The sequence below is a fragment of the Armigeres subalbatus genome, chromosome 2 (assembly GCF_024139115.2).
Source record: "Armigeres subalbatus isolate Guangzhou_Male chromosome 2, GZ_Asu_2, whole genome shotgun sequence".
Taxonomy (NCBI): Eukaryota; Metazoa; Arthropoda; class Insecta; order Diptera; family Culicidae; genus Armigeres; species Armigeres subalbatus.
In genome coordinates, this window is record NC_085140.1 from 431,322,179 (window position 1) to 431,350,130 (window position 27,952).

The 27,952-nt window shown below is 38.5% G+C and overlaps 3 protein-coding genes across 13 annotated transcripts in view; 2 read left to right on the forward strand and 1 right to left on the reverse strand.

The window, feature by feature from the left end:
* The window catches only part of LOC134213569 (uncharacterized), a 106,016-nt gene extending 101,519 nt beyond the window's left edge, over window positions 1–4,497 (forward strand). For all 8 annotated transcript variants that reach the window (XM_062692733.1, XM_062692730.1, XM_062692732.1 and 5 more), the window contains one exon: window positions 97–4,497. In XM_062692733.1, the coding sequence (XP_062548717.1) occupies window positions 97–1,727 (1,631 nt within the window). In that variant the 3' untranslated portion in view covers window positions 1,728–4,497. The remainder of the gene's footprint in view (window positions 1–96) is intronic.
* Window positions 4,498–11,013: 6,516 nt separating this feature from the next.
* LOC134217947 (uncharacterized) lies at window positions 11,014–18,038 on the reverse strand. Its single transcript, XM_062696791.1, has 2 exons — window positions 18,014–18,038; window positions 11,014–12,040 (listed from the first exon to the last, which is right to left on the reverse strand). Exons 1-2 carry the CDS (start codon window positions 18,019–18,021, stop codon window positions 11,038–11,040), a joined length of 1,011 nt encoding a protein of 336 aa, XP_062552775.1. The 5' UTR covers window positions 18,022–18,038; the 3' UTR covers window positions 11,014–11,037.
* A 2,632-nt stretch (window positions 18,039–20,670) lies between these two features.
* Window positions 20,671–22,535, forward strand: LOC134217948 (transcription initiation factor TFIID subunit 10-like). 4 transcript variants are annotated; one of them, XM_062696794.1, is made up of 5 exons: window positions 20,671–20,734; window positions 21,726–21,806; window positions 21,871–22,036; window positions 22,102–22,166; window positions 22,229–22,535. In XM_062696794.1, exons 3-5 carry the CDS (start codon window positions 21,884–21,886, stop codon window positions 22,458–22,460), a joined length of 450 nt encoding a protein of 149 aa, XP_062552778.1. In that variant the 5' UTR covers window positions 20,671–20,734; window positions 21,726–21,806; window positions 21,871–21,883; the 3' UTR covers window positions 22,461–22,535. The 4 variants fall into 4 exon arrangements, with proteins under 4 accessions (XP_062552778.1, XP_062552780.1, XP_062552777.1 ...); XM_062696793.1 differs by having other exon boundaries at window positions 20,678–20,731; window positions 21,724–21,806; XM_062696796.1 differs by lacking the exon at window positions 21,726–21,806 and having other exon boundaries at window positions 20,676–20,734.
* The last annotated feature ends 5,417 nt before the right edge of the window (window positions 22,536–27,952 follow it).

Consider the following 27,952-nt stretch of genomic DNA (forward strand, 5'->3'; position numbering starts at 1 on the left):
TACCTATGCTTCGCAGGAAAGCGATTTCATAGCTTCACAATTGTAATTTATCGTTTCCATGAATGATTCATAAAATCGTCTTCTCTTCCGTTTTAGGTTTCGAAGTTTACCTGAAGGCCAAAATCGAAAAACTCTCACAGATGGACGCCGCGACAGCATCTGCAGCCGTAGCTGCTGCCGTTTCGGCTGCTAACGGTGGAATGGGCCATGCGGCATCCAGCAAGTACAATCTGGAGAACTTCTCCACCAAAAGCGTCGACGAGAGCAAAGCGTCGGTGTACTTCACTCCAACCGATGGTCAGCTGAGTCCGGAGCCGCCGCTGCAGCTGCAGCTGTCGCCAATCCATATAAACTATATCAACGACGAAACGATGGGCGAGGGCACCGGGGTTCCACCAGGCTTTTTGGGTGGCGATACGCCGAAATCCTTCAAGTCGGTTTTAGGTGGGGCCGCCGGGGGAAGCGGAATGCTGCCGAACATCGCAGCATGTGGAAGCGGAGAGTGTTCAGGAGTAGTTGTTAGATCTATTTTGAAACCAGCGGGCAAATTTGTGTACGATAGGAATCTTCAGAAGTATCGAATGTGTTATCAACCCAATAGGCTAAGTGGGGGGTATGCAGGGGATGAGATGAATGGTAGTAAGGGATATGAGTGTTACAATGATGCGATCGAGGGTGGTGATTCTTGCGAGGATGAGAACAACTATAGTCTGAAGCATACAAGGAAGCACAAGCGGAAGAGAAAAGCCGTTGGGAAGCCGGCGGGAGGGAAGCAGCTGTGCGAGTATGAGACTCTGCTGATGAAGAATTTGGGTAGTGACCCCAAGGAGGCTCATTACAAAATTATTCACGTCAATAAGCTGGGTGGTGGAGTTGGAAATGACCCGGTGGGAAGTGGTTGGACGGCTGGTCGAGCAACCATCAGGAAGAAGCTTCCGAACAATACCGATTACTACAATTCGCTGGAGGACATGATTCAGGATAGTAATCAGAAGATTCGCAAGTTGATATACGATTCTAAAATTGACATTATGAACGAGATGATAACAGGGAGTAATAGTAGGGATAAGGTTAGCGCTAGCGGTATGAGTAATATAATGAACTTGGAAAACAGGGAGACAGAGCGATTGAAAAGATCCTCTGCTATGGATTCGAAGGTTCTTCAGATTGCACCATCTTCAGTGACATCGACGGAGATTGTCGCCAGGAGCAATAGCAATAGCAGTAGTAATAACAATAGTCAAATCAATAGTGGCTGTGACAGTCGAGATTCACCCTCAACTGCGCAGAACCTCAATTACCATCAGCCTTTGAAGAAGATTCACAAGCTTCACTTCGATTCCAGTACAAACCGCATCCAGCAGAGCACTAGTCTGCCGGAAATCTACTATGGTTGTTCGCCGTCTAGTTCCAGTTCGACGCTGATGCATCATAGCTCTGCCGTAACCGGAAGCGGTCAGCCATCGAACGCACTTACTACAACATCCAACAAATCCTCCAACCAGTCGATCGTGCAGCAACAGTCTCTGTCGTCGGCTTCCTCGGCCGGATCTAATGTGGCCCATGTACCCCCGAATTCCTATCATCAGCCAAAAGTGCACGGCAAACACGTGATCTTAGCGGTGGAAAACAGCGGCCGCAGTGACGAAACTGCCGACTCGTACGGGCCATTATCGCCTAAACCGGACTGCGGTGGTAGCAAAGTGAACCAACGTGCAGTACCGTAATCACAGCGCAGCGTCACGCCCGTCGTTTGCAATGCCTACGTTTTAACATCAACAATAACGTTTATAAACTAACTGAATATCCAACAGCCCTAAAAGCAACAACAATCTGTATTAAGACACAACAAATCCTTCAGCTCTCCAATTTCCAATATTTGGTTAGAGGATTATCATTGAGCAAAGTATTTTTCTTCATCTGTTTCATTCGCATTAATATTAATGACCATGAGATATGTCGTACAGTTATCTAATTTTATGTACTACTCGCTAGAACTTACTGAAATACTATCTACTGTATAGTTTCCGTCTACGACAAAAGCATTGATAGTTAATTTACTTTATTATTCCTCCCTGGATGTTCTGTTGGCGAGAAGCAGTCGATTGTATATAAATTCTGTTGAGTGAAGATTCGTAGTGAAAGTTGTGTTTAACAGAAGCGGCATTTTTTTTAAGTTTTCATTTTTATCAAAACTTGAGATATAATTATCTATACAATTTAAACAATGCCAACCAAATAGGATGAGTATTTAGTATACTCATCTATCCTACTTGATTGGTACTGTACAAACAACATATGAGAGAGAGAGTTCTGAAAATAGATAGCGAGAGTTCGGCTACGTGCCTGGTGCTAGAAATTTGGTATCATCAGTACTCGAGGTCCTTCGTAGCTTTGTAGCTTCGTAGGGAAAGCACCTGTCCAGCGTACTGGATATGTTGGATCTAACCCCACCGATGGAATTGGTTAACCTTCAATTCATTTTTCGAGCTAAATCTGTCACATGTGCATATGCATAAATCGAGTTACTATTATTATAGTAACTGAATAGAAAATTGGTTACAGCTTTTAGGGGAATCTGTAAAGTTACAATCAATGAATCACCCACTTTGAGCGTGCTTACAACGGCACACTAGGAGTTAAATTTCTAAAACCAGTATTGTGATTGGTACCAAATATTTTGGTATTTGCGCATTATACATTAGCGCCTGGATGCTGGCAGCTTCGGATAAGAAACCAGCCACTGCTAATAATTAATTGGAAGAATTAAATGGGATAGTATTAGCTCTTCTTATGACGTTGAAAATAAAAGTCTGCTAAGAATTAAAATATATTATCAAATTCCAGTTAATATTTTCACAGTGCTTAATCGTTCATAATCTATCATTGATTGATAATAATTCTTCAATAATTTTAGCTTTTCGAATTGGATATTTTTTCCAATAATTGAAATATGAGTTCAACTTTAAATTAATAAAGATCTAACTTTCTTGTTGGGATCTCCAGTTAGTCTTGCGTACAAAGGCGTAGGATTTCCAATCCGGAAATGGCGAGTACGATTTTTGGTCCGGTCTGGGGGTGTTTCCGAGTAGGAAACATTCTTGACTCCCTGGGCATGATTTTATCCATTGTATACTTGCCACACAAGATACATACTCATGCGATGGCGAGCATAGAAAGCTTTCAATTAATAACTGAGGAAATGCTATAGACTAGTAAGTTGAAAATCAGGACAAGGTTCTGTTGGAATTTAGAGCCATAGAAGAAGAAGAAGAAGAACTATCTTGTTGATTGTTGACAGAGGAATATTTGATGCCATTTTTGTGAGAAATAAAACATGAACTCCAACACTACATTTACTTCAACAATAGGTATCCATTAAATGATTCAACATTCCATTCCTTTTGTTTGATAATTCAGAAATTATGCAGAAGAGTTATGTGCAATGTCTTAGAATGTTGTACGTACCTGGTCGCAGCATGAGCCTTCACTACGAAGTTTCAATCAACTCAACGTTTTTATGCGTAATAAGTTTCGCCTGACTCTAACAATCAATCCCTAGTAGGTAGTACATGGTAGTATCAATTCCTATAACGCCGTAATCGCATAGCTGTCCCATATGAATAGGAAACGTAGCAAAGATGGAACAAATATGCGATTACAGGCAGTATAGTGATGTGACAACAGGTTCAAGTCCTTAGCTTTTTTTACTCTATCCCATTTTCAAGGATTTCAGAAAACCTGCTACTCAAAATTTAGACTCCTGCTTCCCTGCCCTCACCGCAAATCGTAATCCTTATTTTTACCAAAATGTACGTGATACATGAGCCGTTGATAAACATAACTTGTGAGTAGATGGTGAAAAGTTTTATTAGAGTATTTAGAAGCAGAAATGCAAAAATTTAAAATAAACGGAGGTTGAACCTTCAAAACAGAGACATTAATTGGGAGTTCTTAACTAGCTATTGAATTCATATATGAAAACAACAATGAAGCAGAATAAAGTGGAGAATTTAGTCGGTTATCATACACAACATAAAACTCAAAACACACTTAGAAAGTCAGTTACATGCAAAAGAATAAAAAAAAATCAGCAGTACTAGTAGGTGAAAATGGACAAGGATACCATATTATTACTTATATGTACTATCTCTTATCGGTAATCACTCTACGTTTATCTATTGTGTATGAGAACGTGAAACAAAAAAAATAAAACTATCAGAACAAAACACAAACAGAAAATCCTGTAGAAGTTTCAATTATAGAGTCTTTTAAGTATTGGTGAAGAATATGGAAACTGGAGCAGCAAAACTCTTACATAAATAGCAGTCAACTGATAATAAAAAATAATATACTAATAAAAAGGAATGCTATAAATAAAAACAAACAAAAAATACAATAAAATCGAACGGAAACATGAATTTCATTTAAATGTGGGAATATAAGAAACTGGAGAAGAGAAATATATTGAATTTAATTACTCCTAAAATTAAACAAGACTGTCTTCTGAATGTTTTTAGAATATTGAAACAAATCCTCATCCAAATGTAGAAAATGTCTTCAAAGGTCAATCTATTCGTTTCGTCTAACCAACTAACTAAACATTGTTTTCAACAGGCTTTCGTTCATTCTTTTTCAAATTTAGGAAAATATCATCAATTGTTTTTTGGAAAATATCATCAATTATTCTTCCAGAATTTTTTTCAGCAATCCGGAATACCTCCTGGATTTTTTTGAGATTTACTCCTGAAAATTTACTTAGATTTTTTTTTAGAAAATTCATCCAATGATTCTCCTTCGGATGTTCCTTCATAGTTTCTTCTCCAGGATTTTTTTTCGGATTTTCCTTCAGGAATTCAGTGGAAAATTACTTTAGGAACTCTTTCGGATATTCCTTTAGAGAATCCTTCTAAAATTTCTTTAGGAATTTTTTCGGAAATACATTCCAAATATGCTTCAAAAATCCATTCGGAAAGTCATTTAGAATTTCTTGAAATAATTTTCGATGGAATTCCTAAAAGAATTTCCGAAGTAATTCCTAAAGGTATTCCTGAAGCAAATATTAGAAGAATTTCCGAAGAACTCCTAAAGGAGTTTTCGAAAGAATTCCTAAATGAGTTTTCGAAAGAATTCCTAAATGAGTTTTCGAAAGAATTCCTAAAGGAAATTTCGAAGGAACTTTTGAAGGCAGGAATTTCTGGGGGCATTTTCGGAGGAATCCTTCAAGAATTCTTTCTGAAATTTCTTTAGGAATTGTTGTGATGTTAATCATGTTAATCATAGTAAGCCGTTAATTAATGCCGTCAAATAATAAATTCAATTCATTCTGTTATCAACCACCATACGAGCAAGTCGTTTTATTGCGCTGCTCTAATAGGTTATGGGCCTATTCGCAAACCATTATTGAAAAAAAAAGTATGATATTCAAGATGCCTTCAAATCAAAATGGATCTGCTGGTAGTAGCATAGTCGGTACAAATCTTCCTGGAATCGAACGTTCAACCGGTAGAGATAACTGGGACACCTGAAAGTTCGCTGTACAAACTTTTTTGGAGCTCAAGGATCTCTGGTGCGTTGTGAAACCGAAGAAGAAGGACGACGGAACCTACGAAGACGTAAATGCAGACAAGGATCGTAAAGCAAGAGCGAAGATCATCTTACTTCTTGGAGACCGCATCGTGCTTTCGTGCTGTGCGGTTCTTTCTCTCTTTGCGGAAGGAAGTTTTTAATACTACCCGAAGCTATTTTAATTTCAACGGTGCTTCTTAGCGCTATTTGTACCCACTGATCCCGTTACGATCTTTGCAAGGACCCGTGCCTTCGTTTTACGTTGGACCCGTTTGCGGAAGTAAAATTCCGACAAGCGGTGGTAATCCTGCAGGGACACCGTTCTGGGAAAAAAAACCTCTTAGAAGGTCACGTCTCCACGCTCAGCAATGAGCATTAATAAAAACAAGAGGAAGGGGAGTCTCTGAATTCTCCACTTCCTTCAAAGAAACAAGGTTTCAAGACCGTCCTGCCAAAGCGCGGAAAAATAGAAGGAAGCTGGAGAATTCAGATATTCCTTCTAACTCTAATATCGGAAATAATTCTTCTCCAATCGAACTGAGCAATCAGTTCGATTTGATTAATGATGAAATTGAGCAAATCGAATATACCTCTAGCCCAGGTGATTCGATTCATGCGAAAAAGCAAAGGATTCCGAAAAATATATTAAGCTCGTTTAGTGGAATGTATTAAACCGTCTAAGACGAATTAAGTACTGTCCATTTAATTCCACCAGTTAATTTTCGTTATCTTTGCAGATACGTATTTCGACCACAACTGTGTGGTCGTCTTCAGTGTCTTGTACTTGACTCGACTTGAAGAAAACAATCGCAACTTACACTATTTATACTACGCTAGGTACCTAATCTAATCTTATTTGCCTACTTTATTTACCTATACAGTAGGTGTTACCTACATCGAGTTTCCATGGGGAAGAGACATTTCTTAAGATTTTAATATTTGATGCCGTAATTGGGTGATTTTCCTTATACACATGCTCTGCTACCTTAGATCTAAATTCGTAATGTAATCCCTTATCGTTTTCTCTTTTCGCCTTACTCACTTCCGCCATATGTTCCTTGAACCTTATATCTAATGATCTTTTTGTTTGGCCTACATAGATTTTTTCACATTGGGAACAACTTATCTTATAAACGCCTGCCTTATTCAACATTTCTACATTATCCTTCGTTGAACCCAATAGAGACTTGAGTTGGTTGCTTCTACTGGAGAATACTAGATCGATGCCGAATTTCCTTAGTCGAGGGCGTAGCTGGTTGGTGATGCGTTTATCATATGGGACCGAAACTCTTTTCAGCGGCTCCTCTATCGGTGTCAGCGTTGTATGTCCATTTCGTCGTAGGGTCCTTTCCTTCTTGTTGATGATTGCTCGTATAGTCCTTGTAGTAGATAAGATCAGGGCTATAAAGTATCGGAAAAAAGTGATTCACTGTACTGCATTGTGGTATTGGCAATCAGTTGATTTTTGTTATTTGAATACGCTCTTTTGATATGTATTTCTTTCAAATGGGTAACAAGCTACCTTATTTTGAAACATGTTGGATGATTGTGTCAAAAGCGAAAAGCGGATCAGTTTGCTGAGTATTGTTGCGACGAACGGACGAGCCTAGTAACCTCGTCTAGGTCACGACAATGACGCAGCCGGTAGATATAAATTCGAACCTCGTTTTTTGTTGATTTTGCTTTTTAGTGCTCCGCGAAAATATGTGATACGTAGTGAAGGATGGAATCAGGAAACGGTAAGAAAAAAATGAAAGAAACAACGGAACCAAAATCAAACAGAAATGTCCCCGGTAGGCTCCCTGACGGAAGGGCAGAGGAGTAGGCCGGGTGGAAAAAAAGTGCAAAAAGAAAGCAACCAAAACAAAAAAAAATGCATATGATGAAAGCTGGCGTCTCCGGTAGGCTCCCTGACGGAAGGGCAGTGGAGTAGGCCGGTTGACAAAAAAGTGCAAAAAAGACGGCACAATAAAAAAGAAAAAGCAAGCGTCTCCGGTAGGCTCCCTGACGGAAGGGCAGAGGAGTAGGCAGGGTGACAAAAAAAAGTGCAAAAAAGATGGCATCCAAAACAAAACAAAAACGCAAATGACGAAAGCTGGCGTCTCCGATAGGCTCCCTGACGGAAGGGCAGTGGAGTAGGCCGGTTGACAAAAAAGTGCAAAAAAAAGGCACAATAAAAACAAAATAACGGAAAAGGCAAGCATCTCCGGTAGGCTCCCTGGCGGAAGGTCAGAGGAGTAGGCCGGGCGAAAAAAACAAAGCTCAACAGAAAGGCAAAATAGGGCAAATAAGCAAAAAAAAATTACAAATGTTTTTAAAAACAAGATGACGAGTTGGATTGTTTGTTTGATACAAATCTAAAACTTCGAAACAAAATTTCAAGATTGCACAGAAGGATTGGTTTTGGAAATTGGTTTCAAACATTATGTTTGCAGAGCTCTTATTTGGAAACAGTTCTAAGATTTGGATTACATTCGAATTTTGAACTTGATTTGGATTTGTATTGGATTTAGACCTGACTTGAATTGGATTTGTATTTGATTTGGATTGGATTTGGATTAGATTTGGATTGGATTCGAAATTGGATTTGGAATGGAGTTGGATTAGATTTCGATTGGATTTGGATTTGGATTAGATTTAGACGGGATTTGGATTATATTTGAATTTGATTTAGATTGAATTTGGATTGGATTAGATTTCGATTGGATTTGAATTGGATTTTAACGGGATTTGGATTTAGATTTAGATAGGATTTGGATTGAATTTGAATTGAATTTAGATTGGATATGGATTGGATTTGAAATTGAATTTGGAATGGAGTTGGATAAGATTTCGATTGGATTTGGATTTGGATTAGATTTAGATTGGATTTGGATTGGATTTGGATTGGATCTGGATTGGATTTGGATTGGATTAAATTTGGACTGAATTTGGATTGGATTTGGACTGGATTTCGATTGGATATCGATTGGATTGGGAATAGATTTAGATTGGATTTGAATTGAATTTGGATTGGATTTGGATTGAATTGGATTGGAATTGGATTTGATTGTATTTGGATTGGATTTAAATTGGATTTGTATTCGATTTGGATTGGATTTGGATTAGATTTGGATTATATTTGGATTGGATTTGGAATGGAGTTGGATTAAATTTAGATTGGATTTCGATTGGATTTGAAATGGATTTAGATTGGATTTGAATTGGATTTGGATTTAATTGGATTGGATTGGATTGGGACTGGATTTGGATTGAATTTGGTTTGGATTGGATTTGGATTGGATTTGGATTTGAATTGTATTTGGATTAAATTTGGATTGGATTTGGATTGGATATGGATTAGCTTTGGATTGGATTTGGATTAGATTTGGATTAGATTCGGATTGGATTTGTATTAGATTTGAATTGTATTTGGATTGGATTTGGATTGGATTTGGATTTGGATTGGATTTGAAATTGGATTTGGAATGAAGTTGGATTAAATTTAGATTGGATTTCGATTGAATTTGAAATGGATTTAGATTGGATTTGGATTGAATTTGGATTGAATTGGATTGGATTGGATTTGGATTAAATTTGGATTGGATTTGGATTGGATATGGATTAGATTTGGATTGGATTTGGATTAGATTTGGATTAGATTCGGATTGGGTTTGTATTCGATTTGGATTGGATTTGGAATCAATTTGGATTATATTCAGATAGGATGTGAAATTAGATTTGGAATGGAGTTGGATTAGATTTCGATTGGATTTGGATTTGGATTAGATTTAAATTTGATTTGCATTTAATTTGGATTGGATTTGGATTAGATTTAGATTGGATTTGGATTGGATCTGGATTGGATTTGGATTGAATTAAATTTAGATTGAATTTGGATTGGATTTCGATTGGATATCGATTGGATTTGGAATAGATTTAGATTGGATTTGAATTGGATTTGGATTGAATTGGATTGGATTTGGATTGAATTTGGTTTGGATTTTGATTGGATTCGGATTGGATTTGTATTAGATTTAAATTTGGATTGGATTGGATTTGGATTAGATTTGGATTGGATCTGAATTGGATTTGGATTTGATTGGATTTGGATTGGATTTAAATTGGATTTGTATTCGATTTGGATTGGATTTGGATTAGATTTGGATTATATTTGGATTGGATTTGGAATAGAGTAGGATTAAATTTAGATTGGATTTCGATTGGATTTGAATTGGATTTGGATTGGATTTGGATTGAATTGGATTGGATTGGGATTGGATTTGGATTGAATTTGGTTTGGATTTGGATTGGATTGGATTTGGATTTGAATTGTATTTGGATTAAATTAGGATTGGATTTGGATTGGATATGGATTAGATTTGGATTGGATTTGGATTAGATTTGGATTAGATTCGGATTGGATTTGTATTAGATTTGAATTGTATTTGGATTGGAGTTGGATTAGATTTGGATTGGATTTGAATTGAATTTGGATTGGATTTAGATTGGATTTGTATTCGATTTTGATTGGATTTGGATTAAATTTGGATTATATTCGGATAGGATTTGAAATTGGATTTGGAAAGGAGTTGGATTAGATTTCGATTGAATTTGGATTTGGATTAGATTTAGGTTGGATTTGGATTAGATTTGAATTTGATTTGGATTTAATTTGGATTGGATTTGGATTAGATTTAGATTGGATTTGGATTGGATTTAAATTGAACTTAGATTGGATAAGGATTGGAGTTGAATTGGATTTGGATTGGATTTGGAATGGAGTTGGATAAGATTTCGATTGGATTTGATTTGTATCGGATTTGAATAGGATTTTAATTGTATTTGTATGGGATTTGGTGTAAAATGAATTTGGATTCGATTCCTATGGATTTGAATTGAATTTTGATTGAAATTGGATTGGATTTGCTTTGGATTGGATTTAGATTGGATCTGAATTGAATTAAATTGCATTTAAATTGGATTTGCATATTTCATTCCTTTTGAGTTCGATAGATGTAAGTTTGGACTTGAATTGGATTTGGCTACGGTTTAAGCCGTAGATTGAATTTATTACATTTTAAATCTTTTGAACAATTGAGAAAGGAGTTTTGAATTTCAATTTATTGGACTATAAAAAAGTAGTAAGAATAGAGTTTGATGTGGATAATATTTGTTCAAGGATCAACAATATGAAGTTTTAAAGTCATTTTACATTTATTACACATCTGGAGAGTAGAGGTGGAAAAGAATGTAGTAGATAAGATCAGGGCTATAAAGTATCGGAAAAAAGTGATTCACTGTACTGCATTGTGGTATTGGCAATCAGTTGATTTTTGTTATTTGAATACGCTCTTTTGATATGTATTTCTTTCAAATGGGTAACAAGCTACCTTATTTTGAAACATGTTGGATGATTGTGTCAAAAGCGAAAAGCGGATCAGTTTGCTGAGTATTGTTGCGACGAACGGACGAGCCTAGTAACCTCGTCTAGGTCACGACAGTCCTCTCCTGGTATCCGTTGATCTTCGCTGTTTCCAAGATGTATTGCAGTTCCTTCGTTTTTCCTTTTTCGTTTAGGGGTATAATCTGCATCCTGTGGATCATGTTATGAAATGCTGCCGTTTTATGTTGATACAAATGGTTTGATGTGTATGGGATGACTCTCATGGTGTTCGTGGGCTTCCTGTAGATTTCGAGGCTCAATGTTGTATTTGCTTCCCTGATGACTAGTAGATCCAAGAAAGGTAGTTTACCTTCTTTTTCCTCTTCGAAGGTAAATTTGATGTCCTTATGCACGTTGTTTATCGCTTCCAAAATCCTGGGTAGATCCTTTCGGTTGATGATGCTGAAAATGTCGTCGACGTATCTCCACCACTTCTGGGGTAGTATTCCTTGTTCTTGTAGGTTGTTCTCCAGATTCGCCATGAACAGTTCGCACAAAAACGGTGATAGCGGATTTCCCATCGGTGCTCCTTTCGTCTGTTTGTAGTAGTTGCCACGAAATGTGAAGTAGTTCTCCGTCATGCATAGCCTTGCCAGATTTAGGTACATCTTCACCTTTCCTCGCCATGTTGTTTCCGTCCTTTGTGTTAGCAGCCAATCCTCTAGAAGATTCAGAGCATCTTTCACTGGAACGCTAGGGAACAATGCCGCTACGTCGAATGATACCATTATGTCCTCTTCTTCGATGTGTCCTGATTCCAACAGCTTCTGGGCGAACTCCTGGGTGTTGATGACTGACCTGCTGGGGAATGGTTTCGGCATACTTTGGAACTCCTTTACCAACCATTTGGCTATGTTTTGGGTAGGGGGACCCACTGAAGAAACTATCTCTCGCATCTCCTTGCCGGGTTTATGGATTTTTGGTAGTCCTTTAATCCTAGGTAGAACCGGGTTTACTGTCTTTACTCGGGCTTCTCCGATGATCGCCTTACACTCCTTTATTGTTTTGTCCGTGAGTCGTATTAATCCTGGTAGCGGCTCCTCTATACTGTATAGGTAAATAAAGTAGGCAAATAATTGAAAATTTTCAATGCAATGGGCAACAAAAGAATTTGTTGAAAGCTGATCTTCAAATTCTGACTCGCAACAAATCAAAATTCTTCGTAATTGGTGACTTCAATGCCAAACACCGTTCATGGAATAATGCTCAAAGCAATTCCAACGGCAACATTTTATTTGAAGATTGTTCTGCGGGATATTATACTATTCAATATCCCAATGGCCCAACTTGTTTTTCATCCACTCGAAATCCTTCGACAATTGATTTGGTTTTAACGGATTCAAGTCAGCTGTGTGGCCAATTGGTAACTCATGCTGACTTTGACTCTGATCACCTTCCTGTGACATTTGAAATCTCACAAGAAGCCATTTTTAATCCAATCAGCTCTACTTTCAATTATAATAGGGCTGATTGGGATTTATATAAAACGTATATCGATAGGAATTTTTATGTTGATATTCCTCTCGATACCAAAAGTGATATTGATAATGCTCTCGTATCTTTGACAAATTTAATTGTCGAAGCCAGAGGCATTGTAATTCCTAAATGTGAAATTCAATTCAACTCCATTATTAGTGACGACGATCTTCAGCTACTGAGACGTCTTAGAATGTGAGGCGAAAGCAATACCAAAGGATTCGCGATCCCGTGTTCAAGGTTTGGCGAGATTTGCAAAATTCAATTACAAAAAGTTTCGCTATTCAGAGAAATTCCAACTTTGAGAATAATGTCTCGAAGTTGGATCCCAGTTCGAAACCCTTTTTGGAAATTAACAAAAATTCTTAAAAAACCTCAAAAGCCAATTCCAGCGCTTAAAGAGGGAAATAAAATTTTATTAACAAATGGCGAAAAGGCTCAAAAACTTGCTCAGCAGTTCGAGAGTGCCCATAATTTTAGTCTAGGTCTCACTAGTCCAATTGAGGATCAGGTTACACGAAGCTTCGAAGACATTCTCGATCAAGATAATGTTTTTGACCCTTCGTTAGGAACTAATTTGGATGAAGTGAGATCTATTACTAGAAAATTTAATAATATGAAAGCCCCAGGTGATGATGGTATTTTCTACATACTTATCAAAAACTTCCTGAGAGCTCTTTATCCTTTTTGGTTAATTTATTTAACAAATGTTTTCAATTGGCATACTTCCCAGATAAATGGAAAACGCCAAAGTTGTTCCAATTTTGAAGCCGGACAAAAATCCAGCTGAGGCTTCTAGTTATCGCTCAATCAGTTTGCTTTCTTCAATAAGCAAACTGTTTGAAAAGATTATTTTAAATAGAATGATGGTTCATATTAATGACAATTCTATTTTTGCTGATGAGCAATTTGGTTTTCGCCATGGGCATTCAACCACTCATCAGTTATTAAGAGTTACGAACTTAATTCGGCTCAACAAATCTGAAGGATATTCGACTGGAGTTGCTCTTCTTGATATAGAGAAAGCATTTGACAGTGTTTGGCATGAAGGTTTGATTGTAAAATTGATGAATTTTAATTTTCCTCTGTACATCATTAAACTGATCCAAAATTATTTATCAGATCGTTTCACTGCAGGTAAACTATCAGAATTCTAAATCTGATAGATTACCTGTAAGGGCTGGTGTCCCCAAGGCAGCATACTGGGGCCCATTTTGTATAACATTTTTACTTGACCTACCTGATTTACCACCAGGGTGTCAAAAATCTTTGTTTGCAGATGACACAGGTCTCTCAGCCAAAGGGCGTAGCCTTCGTGTCATTTGTAGTAGATTGCAAAAAGTTTGGATATTTTCTCCACTTACTTGCGAAAATGGAAAATTTCCACAATGCTTCCAAAACTCAGCTTATAATTTTCCCACATAAGCCGAGAGCTTCTTATTTGAAACCTTCTAGCAGACATATTGTCACTATGAATGGGGTTCCAATTAATTGGTCTAGCGAAGCTAAATATTTAGGACTTCTGCTAGATCAAAAATTAACTTTTAAAAATCACATTGAAGGCCTTCAAGCCAAATGTAACAAATATATTAAGTGTCTATATCCACTTATAAACAGAAAATCAAAACTTTGTCTTAAGAACAAACTTTTGATTTACAAACAAATTTTTAGACCTGCCATGTTGTATGCTGTGCCAATATGGACTAGTTGCTGCAATACCAGAAAGAAGGCACTTCAGAGGATTCAAAATAAAATTTTGAAAATGATTCTGAAGTTGCCTCCGTGGTATAGTACCAATGAACTTCATAGAATTTCTAATATTGAGACACTGCAACAAATGTCCAACAAAATAATTTCCAATTTTAGACAAAAATCGTTGCAATCTTCTATTGCAACGATTAACTCCTTGTACCCTTAGTATAAAATAGGTTAAGATTAGTTTAAGTTGAAAACATTGTAATTCCTGCATGGTTCAATTCAACCAGAGGAAAAATTCTAACTGCCAGAGGCAATTGAAATGTATTAATAATAACTAAAAATATAACATAGCAAATAAGGATGACACGGAACACCTAGTCTAAGAGATGAATGCATGTATTAGATAATTAGCAAATAAAATTAGTCAAAAAAAAAAAAAAAAATCTTACTTCTTGATCCCATCAATTATATTCATGTGATAGAAGCATCGACGGCGCGTGAAGTCTGGGTAAAACTAGAGAAAGCTTTCGAAGATTCAGGTTTGACTAGGCGAGTCGCTTTACTTCACAAATTGATCAAGACTGAACTGTCATCTTGTGAATCTTTGGAAGTTTACGTAAATCAAATCATATCGACTGCACATCAACTCAACGGAATCGGTTTTGCAATCAGCGAAGAATGGATTGGAACTGTTGTTGGCTGGTTTACCTGACGATTATCGTCCAATGATCATGGCGCTGGAGAACTCGGGCACAGCCATCACTGGCGACATTATCAAAACGAAACTTCTTCAGGAGGTGCGTATTTTGTCAAGTGAATCGGCGTTCGCTACGAATAAAAGATATGGTAACCCCGGTAAGCAAATAAAGAAACCGGATCCACCTAAAGGACCAAAGTGTCGTAAATGTGCGAAGTATGGTCATATAGCTAAGGATTGCCGAAGTTTGAAAAAGGAGAACGCATTCTGTGCCGTATTGTCTACTTTCGGGCCGATGGAAGATGAAGCATGGTTTTTCGACTCCGGTGCTAGCGTACATATGACGCGAAACAGTAACCTGTTGACAAACGCAAAGCCTTCAAGTGGTACTGTAGTAGCAGCGAACGGAGGTACTATGCAAATAGCAGCAACTGGATCAATATTACTGAAGCCTAGATGTAGTGACGACGAGATTCCTGTTCGCGAAGTTCAGTACTTGCCGGATCTATCAGCGAATCTATTGTCGGTCAACCAGATTGTGAAAAAGGGCCACTCTGTCATCTTCAACAATGAAGGATGCAAGGTGATAAATCAAGACGGCGACGTCTTAGCCACTGGTAGTCATCAACATGATCTGTTCAAGCTAGAAGAACGAAAACAATCTAAGAATTGCGTTATGGTATGCTCATCAGCAGCAAGCTTGAAAGTCTGGCATCAACGTTTGGGACATCTCAATAATAATGGCGTGCGTAGCCTTGCCAATGGATTGGTGACCGGAGTCAATATTGTTGGAGGTAATATGACGGACTGCAAGGTATGCCCAATGGGCAAGCATAGTCGACATCCTTTCTGCAAGCAAGGTTCTCGTGCTGATGGGATACTTGATCTAGTTCATTCTGACATTTGTGGGCCAATGGGGGTCAAGTCGCTAGGAGGAAGACGCTACTACATTGTTTTTATCGATGACAAGTCGCGTAGAATGTGGACGTATTTTTTGAAAACGAAGTCGGTAGCTGAGGTCATTCAAACTTTTCGGGATTTCCACGCTATGGCGGAACGACAATCTGGAAGAATGATGAAGATACTCAGAACAGACAACGGAAAAGAATACGTCAATGCTGATTTCAAAAATTATTTGAAGCAACACGGAATCATTCGTCAGACGACAAATGCTTATACTCCTGAGCAAAATGGTATGGCGGAACGTGCAAACAGGTCGATCGTGGAACGTGCTAGGTGCATGTTGCACATGGCAAAGGTATCCAAAGCATTTTGGGCAGAAGCTGTGGCCACGGCAGTGTACTTGTTAAATCGTTCTCCAACTAAAGGTCACAATGTTACACCTCAAGAAGCATGGACGGGTAGGAAGCCTAATCTGTCTCATGTTCGGATTTTCGGAACAAATGCAATGGTTTTCGTTCCGAAGCAAAAGCGCAAAAAGTGGGACGCCAAGTCTGAAGAATGCATCTTGACTGGTTTCGACGAAGAATCAAAGGGAATTAGATTGTACAATCTGCAGTCCAAGAAAATCGTAATAAGTCGTGAAGTAAATTTCATTAACGAAGGCGTTGATGCTGCTGTCCCAATCCATGAAACTTCAAACCGGAAAACGATTATTCTCCTAGAGCACGAGGAAGCGATTTCTTTATCTCCGCAAGAATGTATTCGAAATGAAGCAGTATTAAGCGATGACGAGGATGACGAGTTCTTTACCGACGTCAATGATGAAACTTCCGATGACACGTTCGATGAGGATAGTGCTGATATTGCTAATGACACTGTAATAGACATGACTCCTGTGCTCCCACCGCGACAATTCTCATATCCACTTAGGTCACAGGTGTCGATGTGCAGCGGTCGGGAGCACAAACTCCCAGGCAAGTACAACGATTTTATAGTTCCACCAAACGGTCTTCCCAGTTGCATTCCTTCTCAGAATCAAACTGACTATCACAGCCAAAATAATTGTTCATCCACGGAATCGCAGAGCAATGACCAACCCGATGTTGCCGAAACATTCCAACAAAAGACCTGCAGTTCACAAGCGTTTATGGAACTTTTGAGCCAGGGTCAGTTTAGTGGAATCGCAGCACCCAAGTTTGACGATAGAAGTTCAAAAGTTGATGATCCATACACTCATCAAGATGCACTGTCACGGAACGATTCCGAACGCTGGAAGAAAGCAATGCTAGAGGAATACCAGGCGTTACTGGATAACAATACATGGTCACTGACGAATCTCCCTGAAGGAAGGAAGGCTATAAAATGTAAATAGGTTTTCAAAACAAAACTTGATGCTGCCGGGAACATCGATCGCTATAAGGCAAGACTCTTTATCAAAGGCTACTCTCAGCGAAAGGGAGTGGACTACGATGAAACCTACTAGCCAGTGGTTCGTCACAGTTCGCTTCGGTACTTATTTGCGCTCGCTGCTAAGCATAATCTTCTGGTCGATCAAATGGGTGCAGTCACCGCTTTTCTGCAAGGTGTCTGGAAGAAGAAATATATATGAAGCAGCCTCCGTGTTTTGAACAACCTGGAAAGCGACCGTTAGTATGCCGATTGAAGAGAGCTTTATATGGGTTAAAGCAGTCAAGCCGCACATGTAATGCAAAACTAGATGCAGCACTCAAGAAGTTTGGCTTGAAGGCATCAAATTACGATCCATGCTTATATTACAAGATCTGCAACAGCAAGATTCTGTTTGTTGCAATTTATGTAGATGATCTAATGTTGTTTTCCAACGACGAAGACATAAAAGTAAAGGTAAAGCTGAGCAGTATATTCTGCATGAAGGATCTTGGACCAGCGAAAAGTTGCTTGGGGATCCGGATTACGCAAACCGAAGATAGTATAACACTAGATCAAGTAGTCTATATTGAATCGATTTTAGTCCGTTTCAACATGCAAGATTCAAAAGCCGCTACAACACCAATGAACACTACTATCAAGCTAACCAAAGAAATGTCACCGTAGAATGTGGAAGAAGCTAAACAAATGGCAACGGTGCCGTATCAAGAGGCAGTTGGGTGCCTTATGTACCTTGCCCAGTGCACACGACCTGATATCCTGTTTGCTGTAAACCACTTGAGCAGATACAATACAAATGATATGGAAATGCTAATATCACCTTCTAAACTTGGACGTACATGTTCATGATAGAATTAGAGGCGAAAGTATACTCTGAAAAATCTTCACGTCATATTTACCTGAAAACAAATGTGGTTCTCATCCACCATACTTTTCACGTAAGAGTGACCTGAATGGCATGTAACCTGAACAAAATTTAGCTTCGTTGAGTTACGTGATTTATCAGGTGAATCTGACTGGATTTTTTAGTACTAATGACGTTAAGTTTGAGAGTAGTTCCGTGTTTGATCAGGTGAATCTTACGTGATTTCTACATACTGGTTACGTGAAAACTACATGACATCAGGTAACCACTACATGGTTAGAAATATATTGCAAAATTGTTTTTTTTTTAATCTATGCAAAATACAATAGTGACTGCCAACAGCCGTAAAAAGGAGACCTTTCCGCTTTGTGCTTAAAGGCCAGTATCGACTTAAAAAGTAGAAAGGTTACGGAATTTTGTTCAATATTACCAAGAGGAATTTTGACAACTGATCTGCAAGGAGCAAATTGTCACTTTTACTTACGGAATAATCGAGCAGAATATTTTTCCGAAAGTAAAGTGACAGCTCCCATTGCTTTGCGTGGGAACCATACAAATGCCAATTTTGTTTTTTGTTCTTTTCATGTGGATACTGCTGTAAAAGTTTTGTTTCGATTCTTTACTTTTCCGATTCAGTGAACGGAATTTAACATGTGATTGAGATAGAAAAAGAAATTTCTTTTGAACACGATACCAACCTTAATGCGTTGAAATGCGTTTGATGCAGAATGATGTTTTTATTTTTAGACAGGCAGTACTTTCATTTGGCCATTGCGCTTCGGAGTTACCGCAAAAACACTGCTGGAGAACAAATCAAACTTACTGACGAATGTCGAATGAAATTTATCAGATTTGTTGAGAAATGAAATTAGTGTCTTTCTCGAAAATTGCTACTTATTCCACTGTTAAATCAATCAAGAAGTTTACCCTCGAAGACTGAAATCTGGAATAGAAATTTTATACTGTAGTTCTAGGCTTCATGTCGCTTTATCTTTTTCCATATCACTTTTCACCGAATCGGATAAATTTCACTCGACTTCCGTTGATATTTTTTTTCCAAAGGGGGAACATGCAGGTTCGGAAAATCCCCGCCTAGTGGCACCTGAAATATCTCTTACCTCGGCGAAGCCTAATTATGTTTAGGTTATGTGTCATTCTTTCTTACGTGAGTGTCAAGTCACTCTCACGTGAAAAGTATAGATAGTGGAATAGACCAGTGCATGATTGTAGAGAATAAGGCTTGATCAATAAATACAGCATTATTCTCTACAATGATGACGTAGGTTGACAGTTCACAGAGCTTTTTCTCCGGGACTTAGCCTCCGGCGCAACTTCCGATAAAATTGTTTCGTCATTTTATTCGCATGTAGATGTCCATTGCGATTGATTTCATGCTGAATGCAAAGAATAACACTAAAATATTCGGATCACAGCAATTTTAAACTAAAAATATGAATTTTAATTTTTTTTTTCATTTAGATTTAAAAAATAAGACTTATCAACGTGTTTGTGACAACTGCGGTTTATGTTGAACTTTGATTGAAACCAGGCTATAGACATCCCTATCTAACTCCCTTAGCCTAAAAATAGCCACCATGTCCCGGGCACAGTGTGCAGATAGACCGCTGTCAGTTGCATGAGATGTCAACAATCGTCAACAACACCAATGATTGTAGCTTGATAATTAAAAATATCCACAACAATAAAAGAGCAGGATTTATTTTTAAATTCTGCTCAAGCTTTTCACGGTGAAATAAAAGACAAATTGTTGTTCTCCATGTAAGTAAAATCAAAATTAATCATATAGATAAGTTTTGAATCAATTAAACTCATTAGTCATATTTAATGAATATTCCCGATTAAAGTTGCATATTGAAGAAAGCTGAATTCGGATGTTTTATGATGTTAAGCTTTTTTAGATTTGACGTACGTTGCTCGGCGTTGGTGTTGGTGTTGGCTACGCTAAACATGAGCTCTTAGCATAGGCCTGATTGAAACATATAATGTAATGTCACTACATGTGATTGAATCCATTTAAGTGTTTTTAAAGTCTGTACTCATTATGAAGGAAATGTGAAGTATAAGTCATTATTAAATGACATCATAACAAAGAGTCACATCAAGAGATGGTGTAGATTCACAATAACTTATAATTCGTTGATGGAAAATAATTAATGTGCAACTGTTCAATAACTTTATCACGAACGGTGAATATATTTCATAAATCATTTTTGAAGTTGTGACAATACAGTAGACGTTCGATAACTGCAAGTCATTTAACTGCAATGCTTTTTAACTGCAATTCGATAGTTGCAACAGTTTTGCAGTTATCGGACCACTAAACTTCAAACTGATGTCAAACTCAATGACAGCTGCATTGCGCTGCACATTTATATGCACTTTTATTGCATCTGACGTCAATTGACAACCATTTGACGTCTAGAATGCGTTGCAGTTATCGAACGGCATTCGTTAACTGCAAAGTAAACATTTTGCAGTTATCGAACGGCTACTGTATTGTATGCTGTTATTGATTATGCGGGGGTAGATTTTAGAAAATCAGAATATATACCTCTGCCTGAATATTCTTTTATACCCGAGGCTCATTTAAATATTGAAAAAAAAAGAACGAAAATAACTTCACTTGAATCAAGCGCATCGGCATCGAAGTAATATTAACTGGTGAAATTAAAAGGTGAGTACCAATATTTAGAATATTAGGTTAAAAAGTGATAGCTCCTCGTTGCTTTAGTATTGATAGTGGTGTGCCCTTAAATACGCGAGTTGAAAAAAGATGGGATCCACTATCGATACTGAGGAAACGAGCAGCTATTATTTATTTATTCTCGCTTGCTGCGACGCAGTTATGTCAAAATAAAAAGATAACAGTTATTCGTTGCTTGTTTATCGAAATTGATATCACTGAAACGCGAGGTATAATTTATTTGGATTTTGGACAGTTTCACCAAAAGATATTTTAGTTACTATAGATAAAGATTTTGTCGCTGTCCGGAACATATTTTGCTGGCGAGGATAGGGGAGCTAAATGTCAAAGAAGGAAAATCCATACGATTTGACAGCTTGGTACCCAACATGTTCCGGACAGCAGAACAAAGGGAACCGAAGAGACAATCTTTATCTAATATTGCGAGAAAAGAGAAAAATTCTAATTTTGCGGAGCAAAGAAGAAGAAGCAGACTGAGTGTCAGAAACTTCAAAATGGCATGCACTGTACGAAAAGTGTTGATATTTCTTGATATTAAGAATATTCGAGAAATCTAAAATGTTTCTAAATCACATAAATATATGACAAAATGCCTTCAAAGTATCCTAAAACTCGTTTAAAAAATATAGCGGCATGTAACACTCGTTTAAAGTTGCATATTCCCGTTGATTTTAATAATCAACATTCACACCGAAAAAATAAACCAAAAATTTTTACCGTGCAACAAGTGATTTGACGTTTGCGGAACAGCTTTCCGACAGTCGACCGTCGGACCCGGTTCGAATTTTTCAATCTTCTCGCAATATCATTTGTTTCACCTTAAACGTATTTTTAAATTTCTTCATGCTTCCGTGTGAGTCGCACTGCTCAAATCTCTAATGTGTATGTCATCATTTACATCCGAGACAACTGAAAATCGATAACCCATGCTTTTTCATTTTCATATTGTCCCGTATGACAGGTAAACGACAACAGTAAATAAAAGGAAACAAACATTTTCAACTTTTACACAAATTTGCCTCAAATTTGTTTCATTTTTATCGTAAGTTGATGTTTTTCAAAATAATTGATATCGACGCCTTCATAACAACTTTTTCACAATCCAGACAATCAATTGCCATGGGCGACAACTTTGGAATCCACCGCGGACCGCCAACAAAGAAAGCTGTATCATCTACTGCTGCTGCCTCTGCCGGTGACGGAACCGAGGATCGCACCCAGGGCCAAATTCTAAGCGATTTTTTGGTTCAGCTCGAGGATTACACCCCTACGGTATGTACCATTGCTTGCCTTATAATAAATACATTTTTGATTTGATCATTTTTATGAAAATCCAGATTCCCGATGCGGTCACATCGTACTACTTGAACACAGCTGGATTCGAGGCCTCCGATCCGAGAATGTGAGTAATCAGTAATCGATTTGAATATGATTTGTAACGCTTCGATGTTTATTCCATTTTAGTGTCCGATTGATTTCGATTGCAGCCCAGAAGTTCATCTCGGACGTGGCCAATGATGCGCTGCAGCATTGCAAAACCCGAACGAGTAATGCGCCGAGTTCCGGGCACGGCTCGTCCAAGAATCAGAATGCAAAGTTGTCCAAAGATAGGAAGTACACGTTGACGATGGAGGATCTGCAGCCGGCCTTGAACGACTACGGAATTACCGTTCGTAAGGCGCACTATTTCGTTTAGAGGATAGCTCATATGGCTAAAAAGATCATGTTTTTGGAAAATAAAAGTACATATTTTGACAATGCTTAATGTAAATGCCTTTTCTTTTTTTTTAGGATTTTAGTTTAGGATATTAAGCATGCATTCATTCAAGTTTTTTATAAATAGTTTTATTATATGGTCGGGGTTCTGCCAAAATACACCAAGCGCCATCAAAAAATTTTTTTATTTTTCAGCCCAAGCTTTCGTTTGGTGTATGATCACAAATCGTATCGAATATTCCCCAACCCCATAACTGAGGATATCGTACAACAAATATAGGGACACGGCAGGTATTTTCGTCCATCGTCATAGGGGCTAAAACCAACGAAAGCAACGTACATTTGCTAGAACTCCACTATAGCAGAACGTTTCTCCTGAGCGATTTGGTACGTATGAGTTGTACAAAAAAGCGTCTCTTTTATTGGTTTTCGAGACTATGACGAAAAGACGAAAATACCTGCCGTGTCCCTACTAAGTATACGTAAAGGCTATATGATCACTCCAAAACCAAACTTATACGAAACAAATACGTATGAATTGATATGAAATGATCCTTGCGCGAACAGAATATTACAAGTCACAAGTCAGTCAAAAAGCCACTTGGTGCGGTTTGGCTGAACCCCGACCATATTTACTACATCCGTAACGCTGGGTAGACACCGTTACGTGGTGTGTTACGGGAAAAGATCTACCACGGTTGCATTGCCAGCTACAGGCAAATCCTGAACCAACGAATACCTTGATGATTATCCAACTCCGTGGTATTTATGAGGGTGACGCTAAGTCGGTGGCCTCTCGTTAAGTAAGTACCACATCAACACTTCCTTCGTCTCCCTAGTTACGGTGAAGAAGGGCGTGGCCAGGAGTAGTACTCCTCATGCTTTTGTTATTTTTGTTACAGACTGGAATCAAGGATCTCAAAGATAAGGATCTCAAAAGTAAAACATGAGTATCACTAGTGTCCAATCTACGAATTACACCGTAACAATGCTAATGCTAAATAGTTTTATTATATGTACTATACATTCAGTATTATCAGCGCTGTATTTTCTTCGATTTTTTGTGATTTTTTGGTGAGGTTAACTCATTGTTTTATTGATGCTGAAGGTCTGAAACCGTGTAAAAAACTTGGTAATTAGTATATTCTCCGGTTCAAAGTGTTTCAGATATGAGCTTTTAACAGACGATTCCCTCGGGGAATACATACGTAATTAAGGCTGAAAACCTCTCAAATAAAGACAAAAAAAACATACGTAATCAACCATTTGACTAATTTCTGAAAGGCCCTTTTCCGTTAGGTATCAGAACGCTGGTTCAGGGAGAATCTTCCCTCACTTTTTTATCATTTACCTGAAGAAAAAGGAAGCGAAAATAGAAAGGAATAGGAAATACAAATGAAAAGAAGAATGGAACAAATTTCTGGGGAAGAAGCCCTAGATGAGGACTTGAATATGCCGAAACGCAGAGTAACCTGTAAAAAACGTGTATATTTTTTGTTCGTTTGTCTAAGAAATCTAAGCCGTTTTCAAATAATAGAAACTCGGAAGTAGTGATAGGGAGTTTGTTTTAATTTGAGGTAAATTTGGACCATTTGGTTCCAGTGACATTTTCGATTCGAAACAAGCAAAGCCGTTGAATATTCAATGATATTTTTAATTTGATTTTTCTTTTGGGTCTATATAATCTGGTAACGCTTTAAACGAGGCAAAGTTGAAACTTATTGACCTAACCAAAGCAACCCATGCCACCAAACTATCGATAGACCCACTTTAGGAGTTTATATATCTTGATCCGAAGATGCCTGGAGTTAGTTTTTTCTTGATCCGACTTGGTCCAATCACTAATCCTATCTTCTACCAATTCTCTCTAACATTTTTAAAGTCCAGTAGTTTTACTCTGAAATTGGCTTTCTCAGTCTGAAGAATCAGGACAATGTTTTTTTACTTGCCCGACGTTCCAGTTGTTGTATGTTAGCAAACATACCCAATCTTAAAACCACTTTTCCAAAATTTTACAAAAAGCAAGCTTGAAAAGCACCCTCTCTGATTGAACCATTATTATACCATTACCAGTACCATTATTTACGATAGATGATAGACCTCGAAAAAGGCAACAACCCATCGGCCGAAACGTCGAGCAAATTAAAAAAAAAAGTTCTTTCAAACCACCGACCAAGATCTAATGGCGATTCCGAAGGTCATTCGATCCACTCCAAAGTAGGGTTCTTCTTGATGCGATTACGTCCGATATTGATCCAACTACTGACCGGCACACTTGAGAGATGGATTTTATTGGCCTATAGGTAGATCCACTAGTGCGTGAATAAGCCATTTTACGAGACAGATTCGAACAGCTGATCGAAATTTTGAGTGAACGGCTCGGTCTTTGTTTTGGTAAATTTGCATGCAAACCATCATCAATTCGTCATCATCATCATCATTTCATTCCATTTTCGCAAATGTTCCTTGTAAAATGTAAATATTAGTGTTAGGTCTCCTGTCATTTGAGCTTTTTATAAAATGGCTTATTCACAACAAGGTAGGGGTCTGTTCAAATATTACGTAACGCGAAAAACGTTGTTTTTAAGAACCCCCCACCCCCTCGTAACAATCTGTAACAAAATTTAGAACTACCCCCACCCCTATGCGTAACGCGTAACAAATACATTTTTTTTTTAATCTTGTTTTTGGTAGAATTTGAACCACGATACAATAAATTATTATTTTTTGTGTATTTTATGCTATTTTGAAGACAATAACTATTTTTTGAAAAATTTAAATATTTATTCTCAATTGTTACGCGTAACAATTTCTCGAAGGACCCCCACCCCTATATTTTGCGTAACAAATCGTAACAAAAATAAAACAACCCCCCATCCCCGTATTGCGTTACGTAATATTTGAACAGACCCTAGTCTGGATTTTTTGTCGATAACACACATACTACTGGATCTAGTTTATTATATTTGCGGATAGAGATATAAAACTTTTAGCGAATAGTTGAAAGTTCTAGAAAAGAGTTTAAAAATGTTCTGGCCTTTTTAATACATATGCATATATGTAGGTTATAGAGGCTTAAGGAATTCGTAAAGTAAACTTTTAATAAATCCACCACACAAAAAGAGGTAATTTTGAAAATATCCCAGCTTTTATCATGCTATTTGTTTTAAACATGTATAAAAGTAAGGTGCGCCCATAAAGGTTTCGCCAAGGGCGCTGAAAGTCCACGCTACGGCTCTGAGTATTATGATTTAATCATGAATCTATTATACATATTATTATGTAGTAGGTATTCTGAAATGGTTTTAAGGGGAACTAGTTTGTGTAAGGTGTAAGTGAAGTTCTTTTAATTGCGATACGAGCAGATGGTGATGCATAAAAATGCAAACACTGAAAACGCAGCGCAGTTTTTAACTTTTGAAGACTCTTTCATATGAATGGTAATCGGTGCTGCTCAACATGCGGACCTGCCTTCGCCTCCATGGCACGCGGCGTTTAAGAATGGTACTTCATAACCGGTTTGCAAGCTTTTCTATCTAGCTCGAGAAGCTCCTTGTTCCTTATTTATTACATACTTGTCATAAGACGAGTTCGTACAATTCCATTTAATTCCACCACTTGATTGTACCTTTGACAGATACGTATTTCGACCTCAACAGTAAGGCCGTCAGTGTCTCGTACTTGTCTCGACTTGACTGAAGATCCTGTGTGGACCATATTGTCACACTCCGTATCATTCTGGAGCAGGTTGATTGACTACGAAAAAGCTTTCGACCGTCTCAATCACGGGGCTGAGACGCAAAGGCTTTCCGGAGAAAATCATCGGCCTCATCGAGGCACAGTACGGGGCCTTCTCGATTAGATTGCTGCACAATGGGGTCTTGTCCGACCCTATCCGGGTCGTAGCTGGTGTGAAGCAAGGATGTATTGTATCACCGTTACTGTTCCTCATCGTATTCGACGAGATTCTGGTAGGTGCGATTGACCGTGAACCAAACCGCGGGCTGTTATGGCAGCCTATAACCATGAAGCACCTAAACGACTTCGAATTGACGGATGACGTTGCACTCCTCGATCTCTGAGCTCTAATAGGCAGAGTAACCTCAACGACCTGGCCGAGCGCTCCTCTAGTAAGGTTTAGTCATCAGCATCAACAAAACCAAATCGTTGGATGTGAACACGGCTACCCCTTCCAGCTTCACAGTAGCTGGGCAATCATTGGATAATGCTAAAAGTTTTTAATATCTTGGTAACCAAATGGTGCGGGGGCAGCAGGGACTATGTCCAAGGGCTTGACGATCCCTCCCCAGGCCATCTGCGAGTTGTGGCGCCTGCCTAGGATGTGGTGGGGTTTGACAAGTACGCAAGTACGAGACACTGAAGACGGCCTTACTGTTGAGGTCGAAATACGTATCTGTCAAGATACAATTAAGTGGTGGAATTCAATGGGATTGTATTAACTCGTCTTATGACAAGTGATTACCAAGGTTTGGGAGGATGAGGATCTGCCGCAGGAGTGGATGGAAGGTGTCGTGTGTCCCATTTACAAAAAGGGCGATAAGCTGGATTGTAGCAACTACCGCGCAATCACATTGCTGAACGCCGCCTACAAGGTACTCTCCCAAATTTTATGCCGCCGACTAACACCAATTGCAAGAGAGTTCGTGGGGCAGTACCAGGCGGGTTTTATGGGCGAACGCTCCACCACGGACCAGGTGTTCGCCATTACCCAAGTACTGCAGAAATGCCGCGAATACAACGTGCCCACACATAATCTATTCATCGACTTCAAAGCCGCATATGATACAATCGATCGGGACCAGCTATGGCAGCTAATGCACGAACACGGATTTCCGGATAAACTGACACGATTGATCAAAACGACGATGGATCGGGTGATGTGCGTAGTTCAAGTTTCAGATGCATTCTCGAGTCCCTTCGAAACGCTCAGAGGGTTTCGTGTCTGCTATTCAACATCGCTTTGGAGGAAGTAATACGAAGGGCAGGGATTGACACGAGTGGTACGATTTTCACGAAGTCCGTCCAGTTATTTGGTTTCGCCGACGACATTGATATCATGGCACGTAACTTTGAGAGGATGGAGGAAGCCTACATCAGACTGAAAAGCGAAGCTAAACGGATTGGACTAGTCATCAACACGTCGAATACGAAGTACATGATAGGAAGAGGCTCAAGAGGTCAATGTAAGCCCCCCACCACGAGTTTCTATCGGTGGTGACGAAATCGAGGTGGTTGAAGAATTCGTGTAGTTGGGCTCACTGGTGACCGCCGATAACGATACCAGCAGAGAAATTCGGAGGCGCATAGTGGCTGGAAATCGTACGTACTTTGGCCTCCGTAAGACGCTCCGATCGAATAGAGTTCGCCGCCGTACCAAACTGACTATCTACAAAACGCTTATAAGACCGGTAGTTCTCTACGGACACGAGACCTGGACGATGCTCGTGGAGG

Bases quoted from the DNA above. Each gene is read 5' to 3' on its own strand.
- LOC134217948 (XM_062696794.1), top strand. From the start codon at position 21,884: ATGGGCGACAACTTTGGAATCCACCGCGGACCGCCAACAAAGAAAGCT. The intron at 22,037-22,101 runs GTATGTACCATT...ATGAAAATCCAG, and splicing joins TCGAGGATTACACCCCTACG to ATTCCCGATGCGGTCACATC. The intron at 22,167-22,228 runs GTGAGTAATCAG...ATTCCATTTTAG, and splicing joins GAGGCCTCCGATCCGAGAAT to TGTCCGATTGATTTCGATTG.